The 11,882-nt window shown below is 38.6% G+C and overlaps 1 protein-coding gene across 1 annotated transcript; it reads left to right on the top strand.

The window, feature by feature from the left end:
* The first annotated feature begins 3,746 nt into the window (after window positions 1-3,746).
* On the top strand, window positions 3,747-4,295 carry LOC113715925 (uncharacterized). The gene has a single exon (XM_027240229.1). The coding sequence runs from the start codon at window positions 3,747-3,749 to the stop codon at window positions 4,293-4,295; it is 549 nt and encodes a 182-aa protein (XP_027096030.1).
* The last annotated feature ends 7,587 nt before the right edge of the window (window positions 4,296-11,882 follow it).

The raw sequence follows: 11,882 nt of genomic DNA, 5'->3' as shown, positions 1-11,882 counted from the left end.
TTCCCCTTGAATGACGATTTGTCTGTGTCGGTGTGAGGAAAACAAATGGGCAGCAAGCTCAAAACCTGATAGTCGATTCTTCATGGTAGCGAGAGATGGGTTTGTTCAAATAATGCTTTGATTCTCTCTGTTGTCTGATGTGGCTATGCTGGTTCGCACAAGAATCTTGGTTTACTAGACCGCAGGATCTTGTTTTAAATGCTTGTAGACTGATGTCTGAAGCTGTGATTTTTTTGTGCCTTGGTAAGTCATCGGAGGGTGGCATTAGCAACCCAAAATTGCATATGAATAAGTTAAAAAACTGTTCTTTTGATCTCCCTTGTGCTGGTCTGGGTAGAAGATTGCTGGGGAATGCATAGCGTACGGTTGGTTTTGGAGGCTAAAGATGTATAAAGGGTCATTTTTATTCGGGAAATTGCTGCATGAGAGTGTTAAACCTGTAAAGAGTCTTTTTCTGGCTTTGTTGTTAAAGCTTTTAGTTTGATGTAAATCTATGATTTGCTGTCCAATTGATATGCCATGTGCACGTTCATCCTAAGTTTCCTCCTCCTGTACCTTCGCTGCATTTATGTCTAGCTGCTGTGATTGTATTCTCCTGGGATAGATGATCATGCTTGGATGATGTTATTTGACTGGTTTGAAACTTTGTTGGTCTTAGATTGATAACCTAGTGAATTTTGCTTGGGTTTTGCATTCAATCTACCCGGTAGAATAAGAGAGCAAGTTGCAGCAATAAAATTGTGAAAACATTGGTAATGAGGAAGAAACCTGTTCTTCGTAAGCTTGCTTGGGTTTTCCAAAAGAATTGCAATTTAATCCCTCAATTTCAGTCTAATTTCATTGTGGCTCAAAATCTGGAAAAACCAAACTAATTTTGCCCTCTTAAGCTTAATCCTCTGTTTGCATATTTTATGTGATTTTCTGGATAGATTAATGCTGGGATTTGATGCATAATCAGAGTTTTAGTTGGGTTTTTATTTTGTTGGGCTTTATTAAATAAAATTAGACTTGGTTTGGACCTTTTGCTTGAGTTTAAGGAGGTGGTTTTAGTTTATTTTGTTGGGATTCTGATTTGGGCCTAGGAAGATAGAGCCCAACACTTTTGATTGGGTTTTTGGGATTGGGTTTGTGATTAATTTAATTGGGTCCAACTCGTAAGAACAATTAGGCTAACCCATCTGTTTTGGCTTGGGTTTCGATTGGGTTAGGGAAGGTTTTGGCCCAAATAAATAAATACAAAGGCCCAATGGCCTGTCTGACTAAGAATCTGGTAACTAAATTTGCAAATCAGTCCCTGTACTTTTCTTTAATTTCACTATGACCCTAAAAACTTTCAATGCTGTCAATTGGGCCCTTAAATTAATTGCAAATAGGTCCCTGAACTTTATTTTTCTTTAATTTGGACCTCCAAACTTTGTTAATTTGTGCAATCAAGTCCTTTCTTCTTTTGACTTCTTGAATGTGGGTTGCTTACATGATTCAATTGATTCAATTTCAAGTTTGCCATTTTATTTTTATGATTATTTGATAAATAAAGTGATGCCTTGACTCTTTTATTATTTTGGAGGGTAAATAAGTACTTCACCCCATTAGAGCTCCAACTCAAGGGAGGTATAACTTCTTTTATCTTTTTTGTCTCTCCTATGTGAACCAACGTGCTACGTGAGAAATACATGTCTACTTTGCTTTCCTAGCCTTTCTTTAATTTCTTTTATTTTTGTCATTTACTGTTGCTTTTTATTTAAATTATTCTTTATGGGGTATGTGTACACCTCTTGGCTTGTAATAGCTAGGGATTTAATTATTTTATTCCTTTTCCCCCTTTTTAGATTGTAGTAGGGTCTCCCTAATGTAATAGATAGGGCTTGGAGGAGCATTTGATAAAGACCTATCGAATTCATGTGCCTAGCTAGCAAATGTAATAGTTAGGGCTTTAATTGTCTTATGTGTCTTGCATGTTTAGTTGCTACGTGTTAATTTGCTTTGTTAGGGCCTTGCATCTAGTCGAGCATGCTAAATGTTATGTGCTATGTGTTTATGAGTGTTTGGCATGTCTACTCGCTTTCCATAGCCATGAATGAATGGGACAGATGAATGTTCGTTTCCGCTAGTCCAACGCTAGTAGAAATTCATAGAATGGGCTAGTCCAATGCTAGACCCTTAGGGATTTCCCCTCGTTAGTACATATTTGCGTGTTCATTACATGTCATGCATTTTTTCTTAGTTTATCATTTTGCATGCCCCTCGAACCCCTTTTCCCTCCATTTTAGGATTTTTGCATTTCATGCTAGTTATAAGGTTCATTTGCTTGAGAGTCCCCTTAAATATGGGATATAGACGAGTGTGGCTTTTTCTAAGCCTTAGCACGCTTGTATTCCCTCTATAAAAGGGCAAATTGAGTCACGATTTGGATCTCCCCGTACCCAATATGCATGAATTCCCTAGGCTCATGTATTTTTAAATCCACTCTACCATTTTATACCCTCATCACACTTTCATTTTTCCTCTCATTTTGCACACGTGCACCTTTATGTTTTTTCACTTGCACACGAACATTTTTATCATCACTTGCACACATGCACTTCATATTATCATTTCACATACCGTACCTTGCCCACTCACGTGCACATTTTCATTTACATATTTATTGTCTTTTATTACTTTTTCAAACTCATGTCCTCACATTGCATACATGCATTCCATTCATTTGCATCCCACTCGCATTATTCGTGACTTCTTCAAAGGATCGTTATTGGGCTTCACAATTAATGTGATTGGCACCAATCAACCTTTGAAGAGAAATTTTCCCCAATACCCCTAGGTCTAGGGTTTGCATTCATGTAGTGCATCCAAATGTAATAAATTCTTTGGTTAAAACAAGAAAATTTTTGATTAAATCATGCAACTAGCCTTGGCTAGGTCAAAGGGGTGCCTTGGATTTTATCCTTGCCTTCCCCTTTGTCAAATGTGACTCTCGAACCTTTTTCTTTGGTTTACGTGGACTAGGAGTCGTTTAAAAGGGGTTTCTTACTACTTTTTCCTATTTTTTCTTTAAAAATTCATTTTTTGGTGACTTGGTACACCTTAACTCATTACCAAGTGGCGACTCCAATTTTTATTTCAAAAACCCTTTTTAAACTATAATTTTGGGTCTAATCGTCGCATTCTCAACCCCCCATTTAGACCCATTTTTTCTTTTAAATCACAATTCATTTTCCAATCACAAAAAATACATTTTTTAAACCATTTATTTATTTATCAAAAATGGGGCGCGACAATCGCCTTGGTCTGGAATTGCCGGGGGCTTGGGAACCCCCGTGCAATTCGAGCCCTCAATAACATATTGGGGGAACAAGATCCCGGGATTATTTTTCTTTTGGAAACGAAACTCTTGAGAGAAGAAATTGAAGCTCTTAAGAGACGAATTGACTTTGCCAATGGCTTTTATGTTGACTGCCAGAATCGAGGGGGGGTCTAGCTTTATTATGGAGAGATGACGTGCAGCTTTCCATCATGAGCTATTCTTGCGGTCATATCGATGCTGTGATTCAAGACAGTGGGATAGGGCAGCACTGGAGATTTACTGGGTTTTATGGACACCCAAAACTAAGCCAAAGGAAGCACTCATGGCAGCTATTGAAACGATTAGCTAGTTTGTTCTCAATGCCGTGGTTATGCGCAGGAGATTTCAATGAAATTCTGTTGTGGAGGAAAAATGCGGAGGTAAGGATAGAAGTTAGTCTCAGATGGCAGCCTTTCGGGATGCACTCAATGAGGCCAACTTGTATGATTTGGGCTTCAAAGGCTCCAGTTATACATGGGCAAGAGGTAGGAATCCTAATCATCGTATTTGTGAACGGTTGGATAGGGCTGTGGCTTCACCTGAATGGTGCTCCCTCTTTCCAGCGGCTACTGTTAGTCATCTCTCTTCTTCTTGGTCGGACCATGCTCCAATTCGCATAGCTATTAAGTGTAGTTCAAAACCTTCCAATGATAAGAGGCGGAGGAGGCAGTCCTACAAAATTGAGCAGATATGGATAAGTGACGAGGAATGCGAGAAAATATTATCTGAAAATTGGCATGGGGTTGGGGTAGGGGATCCAGTTACTTCATTGGCCTCATGCTCACAAAAGGCTTTATATGCTTTAAACTCGTGGGGAAGAAGGAAGTTTGGAAATTTGAAGGCAAAAATTAGGAAGCTGTCGGACAAGCTTCAAGCCATTCAATTTCACTCCTGTAGTCAGATAGCAGACGATATCCATATTCGGAAAGAGCTTGACTCACTTTTGGAGTAGGAAGAAATTTATTGGAAGCAAAGGTCAAGAGTTTCTTGGCTAAAGGAAGGGGACCGTAATACTTCTTATTTTCATCACAAAGCTAGTCAGCGAAGAAGGAGGAATGCTATTGAGAGCCTTCAGCTGGAAAATGGTGAATGGATCAGTACAGATGGCCAAATTGAACAACATATTGCGGGGTTTTATAAAAAACTTTTCGCTTCAGAGGGGGCGGAAGTGGAGTTATTTGCTGATGTTATCGATCAAAGATTGGATGATTAGGTGAAGTTGGGGCTTATGCAGGATTTTTCGGAACAGGAGATTTTTAATGCTTTGGGCCAAATGCATCCATGGAAAGCGCCAGGACCCAATAGACTTCATGCTGGTTTTTACTAGCGATTTTGGGAGATAATTGGGAAGGAGGTGAAGGACATGGCGCTCTCAGTCCTTAATGAAGGTGAAAGCTGTGAGAACTCGCAAATTTCTTATATTTTCCTTAAAAAAATGCCTTTTTATTTAGAAATTATTCATTTATTATAGCCCTACTACCCAATCATTTCCCAATAAGTGCAAATGAACCTAGAAAGTAGGGTTTCACTCTTCGTTTTCAAGATTGGAGCAAATTAGGGTTTTTGCGATTTTTCGCCGGATGATTTTTTGGTACGAAGTAAGGATCAAATTTGGTGATTAAAAGTGACTTTTAGGTGAGAAATAATATGTGATTAGGAGCAATGATAAAAAGTTAGTGATTGGGAAGAAAAAACCCTAGTACGTGTGTTTTTAAGAAGAACGGCGCGAATCGACGTGTACCGTGTACTACCGATTTAACCACCACTTGATCACCACTTTCTTACCATACAAGCTCATTACTAATTGAGCAAAATATTCCCCCCCTCATGGTCATCTCTTGGCCGAAATTTTGGGGCCAAAATGCAAGGAAAGAAAAGAAAATTTTATGTGGTGTTGAAGGTGCCAAGTGTTGGCAAGCTTGTGGTTAAGATTAATCCTAATCCTCTTGTCTTCTTAACACCATAAGAGCAGCCTTTCTTCTTCATTTTTTTCTGCTCCTTGGCCGAGAAAAGAGAGAGAGAAAGGGAGAGCAAGAGAAAACCATTTCCTTCTTGATTTGCACTATCCAAGTGAGGAATCAAAATTCTAAACCGATTAAAGAGTGAGTTGTGAGTTGGGAAGCTAGGGGAACTAAAAATTTCCAAAGGAGGTGGAGTATCACTCTTCCAAGCTTTGTCTTTGAGGTATAAGATCTGATCATGGTTCTTGTTCTTGTAAATTTTGGTTTAAGATGTTATCTAGTTCATGTTTTGGCTTGATTACAAGATATGCAAGTTGTTGTGATGATTTTGGATGATATATGCAAGTTAGGGTTTAATAAATTTCTGCCTAAACTTGTTGTATAGTTAGTATATGTTGTATATAAGGTTATATAAGGGGCTTTGGTAGTGTTGGAAACAAGAAAATAAATAGATTGTCATGAAATCCCAAAAACTCCAGATTTCTGGAATTTTATGTTTACATTCTGCCCGGTTTTAGTACTCATAGTTAGAGGCTGAATTAGGCTTGGCCTAAAACATGAAAGTTGTAGAGAATAGTATTTTATAGTTGTCTACAAAATTCCAGCTCAATCAGAGCAACATAGCCGGTGAAAGGACCAAAATACCCTCACTATTTTAGGATGTTTCCAGTGTTCCATTTTAGTCAGTTCATCCCGCTTATCATGTTTATTCACTATGATCCGTTTGGATTTAGCCATTTACTAAAACATGAAAGTTTTAGTACTCTGTCTTAGCTTTTCAATGCCTCCAAGAACACCTTAAACGGACCTTGGTAGGCTGAGATATGGCCATTTGAATGCAGTATGGTTAAATAGCCAATTGGTTGGAATTAGGTTATGTGAATTGGGAATTTGATTAGGTTACACTGGAAATTGGACTAAGTGATCTTCATGAACATTGTAGCCCTGTGTCTGAGTTTCGAAACGGTATACGTTGCGCCTCAATCCGATAAGCGTATCCTCAGATGTGTTCTTTCCGCAACCACACATCAAATCTGTCTTTTGCTAGGTTACATTTCCGCACTTGTTATCACTTTGATTTTTGTTCTTATGTCGTTATGAGTCTATGGAACGGCTATTTACTTGAATCTATGATATGTATGACTTTGGGATTGGTTAAGGAAAAATAATGAAGCCATAAATGGTTGGGAAATAGGAAAATACAAAGGGCATGCTGCCCAAATTTTCGCTCGAGGACTAAGTTTCTATTTGAATTGGTATACTTACGTTTGGTCTATGAAACCCTAGTTATTTTTGTCCACGGGTCCAAATGTCCTCGTTTCACTTTAAAGTCTTTTTGTACGTTCTACTCAATAATTGTCGAGTTTCTTTGATTGCACCTAATTGTTGTGCTAGATGATCTGTAATATTCTTTCTCGTTTAATTTAGGTTTTCTCGGTGACCGGGGATAATATCCGGAAGGATATTTTACCCGTTGTTTTGCGTACATAGGTGAGTGTTTCTTGTTTGTTATATTCTCCATGACTTCATGACTTGTTGTTAGTGTTTGATGATGTGTTAAGTGTTTTCAATGATTTTCAAAACGAATTTTCTAGGCGAGCGTGTACTTTATCACGCTCGACCTAAATGAAATGTGAAGTTTTCAATTATTTAACGATTGAAACATTAGTTGCGCATGATGTAAGCCTTTTGGCTGAATTGGACCCTGCCCTTCGTTACCGATCGACTCGAGCCAGAAGCGGACTCGATCGGGCGATATGGTGACCCTGGGTGAATTCGGTATACTCGAGTATTACCTTGTAGTCCGGCCACGTCCGGATGGGTGGAGTCCGGCCAACGTTCCGATGGGTGGAGTCCGGTCAACGTCCGGAAGGGGATGAATGAACGAACGAAGGCATGAGGGTTTTACTTCTCAAAAAGGAAATTTTCAAATAATTGGAGGAATAAGGGGAAATGTCAGGGGCACCAACGAACGAACGAATAGCTCCATGTGAGCCCGTATCTTTTTAATGAATGTGTTACTATCGCTTTCCATTGTAAAAATTTCTTGAATTATTGATACTCCATGTTTAACGTATTGAATTGACTATCTGACTATGTGTTCGGAACCTCACTGAGTTTTCAGTTCACCCCTTTAGTTTTGTTTTCCTTAACAGGGGACGGCGAGCAGAATGAGAGCATAGACTAGCCTAGTTTAGTTCTTTTGTTTTTTTTTAATGGTTCTCGCCCTAGTGCTTGGCACGGGCTAGACGTATAAAGGATTGAGAACCTTTGTATATTCGATCTTTATACTCCCTTATGGGATAGCAATGTATATAAGTTTCGTTTTAAGTTTGGATCGCTGCCCTATTTACTCTTGTGATTTATTTCGATTTTAATTGAGAACTGTAGTGAACGACTGAGTCCCGGCGAAAGTTGGGCAGGCGACCCGCCGAACCCTGGGGTACGCCCTAGGGAGAGGTGGGGCCGTCACACAAGCCCCGGTAAATTGAATCGGACTCATATTGTGTTAATCCCTAAAATTAAAAGTCCTTCTACGATATCTGACTATCGGCCCATTAGTCTGTGTAATGTAGCATATAAATTGATCACAAAAACCATGACTAATCGATTGAAAAATGTGATGCCACTCATTATCAGTGATAATCAAAGTGTTTTTATTAAAGGACGTTGAATTACAGATAATGTGATGACTGCTATTGAGATGTTTCATTGGTTGAAGCTTAGAAGCGAACGGCATGAGAGTTTTTTGGCTTTAAAACTTGACATGAGCAAAGCGTATAATCATGTTGAGTGGAAGTTTCTGGAATATATGTTATACGCTACAGGTTTTCCCCAAAAATGGTGCAACTTAATTATGGAGTGTGTACGCTCAGTTTCTTACTCTATTGTTATTAATGGTGGTCACACTGAGTTTTTTGAGCCGAGGAGAGGATTGCGTCAAGCCGATCCTCTCTCGCCTTACCTTTTTATTCTGTGTGTAGAAGGACTTTCGTCCCTTATTCGGAAAATGGAGAGAGACAGGGCTTATGGAGTGGCATCAAACTGGGGAGGGGAGATTTTTCAATCTCTCATCTCCTATTTGCGGATGACAGTTTGTTCTTTGCTAAAGCAGATGAGCGGAGTGTACAAGCTATCATGGAGGTTGTAGACACCAAATTTTTGGTGTTCTATTATTTATTTATTTACTATTCATTTTTTATTTGTTCTATTTTTATTTGTCACAATTAGTTTTAGTTTTAGTTATTTTAGCCATTTTAGCGTAGAATTTCTCAAAGGAAAAAAAGTGTTCAAAAAAAAAATATGTTTTAGTTGTTTTGGATTTAGTTTCATTATTTAGGTTATTTTGAAAAAAAAAAGAAGAAAAAAAAGGAAAAAAGAGAAAAACAAGAAAAACGATGAAAATGGAAAATGAAAAAAAGGAAAATTGGATTTGCATTTTGTTGTTTCTAATGTTAATTAAATTATTTTGTTTTTAATTTTTATTATTTTCAATTTTGTTATTTAAGTTTTAAAAAAAAAATTGATACGTGACTTGCAAGCTGCGTTTTTCGCAGCTTGCAAGGAAGGGCTTCGGGCAGCCCTTGGCTGCAAATACAGAAGAAGCGGCTGGGGGTTTAGGGTTGGTTTGGCTCTCATATAAATAGAAAAAGAAAGGCAGCCGCAAGGGAGTTGGGGAGAGTGGGACGAATAGAGAGCTAAGGTGAGGATGCAATCTGAGAAGGGAGAGAGCAGAGGAAGTTTGGGGGGGTGTTGAGGAAAGAAAGCATTGACTGACGGCTGGAAAATTAAAAAAGAGTGACGGCCGCAAATCTGCAAAAACAAAAAGAAAGTAGGAACAACCGAGAGAGAGAGCTGGGGTTTGACGGTTTTGAGGAGATAAAAACTGGAAGAAAAAGCCAGGGTCTTTGGAAGTAGAGAGCCGGAAAGAGTGACTAAGGAAAAGAGAACCGTGAGTGAAATAGAGAGAGGGGGTGAGATTGACGGCCGGAAAGGGAAAAAGGTTTGGCTGTGAGAGAAATCTGGAAGAGAAAGATCCAGAAGGAAGAGACTCAGGAACTACAGCGCCTTCACTCGCAGGAAGCTACTTCCACCGACCTTCAAAGCTGCTTCTTTTGCTGACCAGGTATACGAAACTTTACTCACTCCCTCAAAGTTCCATTTCATGTTGTTTTCTTTCCCCAAAATCTGTGCTTAGATGGAGGTTTTGGGATGGTGGCTAGGTGCGTATGATAGGGTATAAATTTGTTGCAAGTTTTATGCTTTTGCTGCATTTTCTTTTCTGCCGCACCTGGCAGTTGTTGATAATAGTTGGATGATGATTTGTCGGGCCTTATCTTACCAATGTTAGGAAGTTATAATATTAGAGGATTTGGGATAGTAAATGGGGGGTTCCGTGGGGCTGATTTCGCATAAACATGCTTGACATGACTGAGAAAACAAAGAAAGTTTCCAGCTTTACGTGATTTGCATCTGAATTTTTTGTGAGAGAAAGTATTGTTGTTCATGTTCTATTTCCTAGTGGGCTGGTATGAGGATCATAGCATCTGGGTTTGGTTAGAAATGTCAGTAGGGCTTGTTTGATTCGCTTCGTACAGATATCTAGCTGAATGGTGAAGTTGCGGCAATGTTACAATTAGAAAATGCAGAAATGTTTGTGATGGTTGTGATTTGTTTCTGGTTTGTTTGGGTCAGAAATTAGCATGAATGTAGAGCATTTTTTATGTACTTTGAGTCCGAAAACTCATGGTATGATATTGCTGAAATTGCCAAATATCTAGGAGTTGTGCACTTCAAAAAGAAAAAAAACGCAGCAAGGAAGCTGCTGCATTTTTTTTTTCTTGCCGTGTTTCCTTTCCCTTAATTACTAGTTGAGTTTCGCACTTCAGTTTCATGTTTTATCTTGTGTTGGGGGAGGAAATGGAAGGTTGGGTGTTGAGTTTATATGTTTGAAAATCTTAAACACTTGAACTATAACCAAGTACTTGCTGGAAAATGCATATTAACTTGCTGAACCAGAAACTCACGGCCTTGTCCTTTTGTTTTCTTGCTTTTCGGTTCCAAGCTTTGGTATTTTGGTTTAGATGAAGATTCAATCATATCTTTTCTTGGTTTGCTTGCATGAATGTGTCTAAGTGCATAGGGAAATTGCTTGAGAATGGTTGCGGATGAAAAGAAAAGTTTCTGGCAGTGGCGGATGCTTGTTTTCACAATTAGCTTGCATGAAAGACTTCTAAGAATTGTCTTGTTAAGAGGATTGTATTTCTGTGACTGCACTTTGCTACTTGTTTAGATGTTAAAATGGTGCATTTCGTTGCTTGGATTCTTGATGTTTGGGCTGGGAAAGTTGCGCTGTGAGCTTATGAAGCTGCAGCAGAAAAATTGCAGAAGTAAAGAAGGCTGCTTCAGCCTTCGTTGCATGCAATTGCATGAATAATTTTCAGAAAATTTGCACTTTGGCCCCCCAAGTCTCCCTTTGTTGCATTGTGGCCCAATTATGTGCTGATTTCTTGCAATTAGATCCTTGGATAATTGCAATTGAACCATTTCTCAACCTTTCCTTTGCCCCTAGACCTTTGAAGTTCCTAAAAATGTTTAATTAAGCTTGAGTGCTTGGTTAATGTTCGCAATTGGGTCCTTGGCAGCTTTAATTTTTTTAATTTCATTGCTTGTTTGCTTCAATTAACCTCCATGCTTTGTTTAATTTGCACTTAAATCATGATTTTAAGGTCTTTAAGACCAAGTGAGCTGTGTTTGCATATTTTGGTTTTTATGACCAAGTGAGTTTGTGTTTGCATATTTTTTATTTTTAATTATTTAATTATTTCTCAAATAAATTGGTCCCTTGACCTTTTCTTTTATTTTGGAGGATTAATAAGTGATTCCTTTCATTTGGACACCATTCCAAGGGAGGTATAACTTCTTTTATCTTTTTCATCTCGTTCCTTATGTGATCTAACGTGCTAAGTGAAAATTGCATGTTTACTTGCTTCCCTTGCCTTTCCTTAATTCCTTTCATTTATTTTATTTTTAATTTTGCTTTTTATTTAAGTTATTCTTTATGGGGTATGTGTACACCTCTTGGCTTGTAATAGATAGGGCTTGGAGGAGCATTCAATGAAAACCTATCGAAGTCATGTGCCTAGCTAGCAAATGTAATAGTTAGGGCTTTAATTGTCTTATGTGTCTGCATGCTTAGTTGCTACGTGTTAATTTGCTTTGTTAGGGCCTTGTATCTAGTCGAGCATGCTAAATGTTATGTGCTATGTGTTTATGAGTGTTTGGCATGTCTACTCGCTTTCCATAGCCATGAATGAATGTGATGGATGAATGTACGTTTCCGCTAGTCCAACGCTAGTCGGAATTCATAGAACGGGTTAGTCCAACGCTAGACCCTTAGGGATTTCCCCTCGTTAGTACATGTTTGCATGTTCATTACATGTCATGCATTCTTTTTAGTTTTATCATTTTGCATGCCCCCCGAACCCCTTTTCCCTCCATTTTAGGATTTTTGCATTTCATGCTAGTTATAGGGTTCATTTGCTTGAGAGTCCCCTTAAATATGGGATATAGACGAG

Source organism: Coffea arabica, chromosome 11c (genome assembly GCF_036785885.1).
Source record: "Coffea arabica cultivar ET-39 chromosome 11c, Coffea Arabica ET-39 HiFi, whole genome shotgun sequence".
Classification (NCBI taxonomy): domain Eukaryota; kingdom Viridiplantae; phylum Streptophyta; class Magnoliopsida; order Gentianales; family Rubiaceae; genus Coffea; species Coffea arabica.
The sequence above is the reverse complement of the archived record's forward strand: the minus strand, read 5'-3'. Positions and strand labels throughout refer to the sequence as shown.

Excerpts from the sequence above, each read along its gene's own strand:
- LOC113715925 (XM_027240229.1), top strand. The coding sequence starts at position 3,747 with ATGGCAGCCTTTCGGGATGCACTCAATGAGGCCAACTTGTATGATTTG.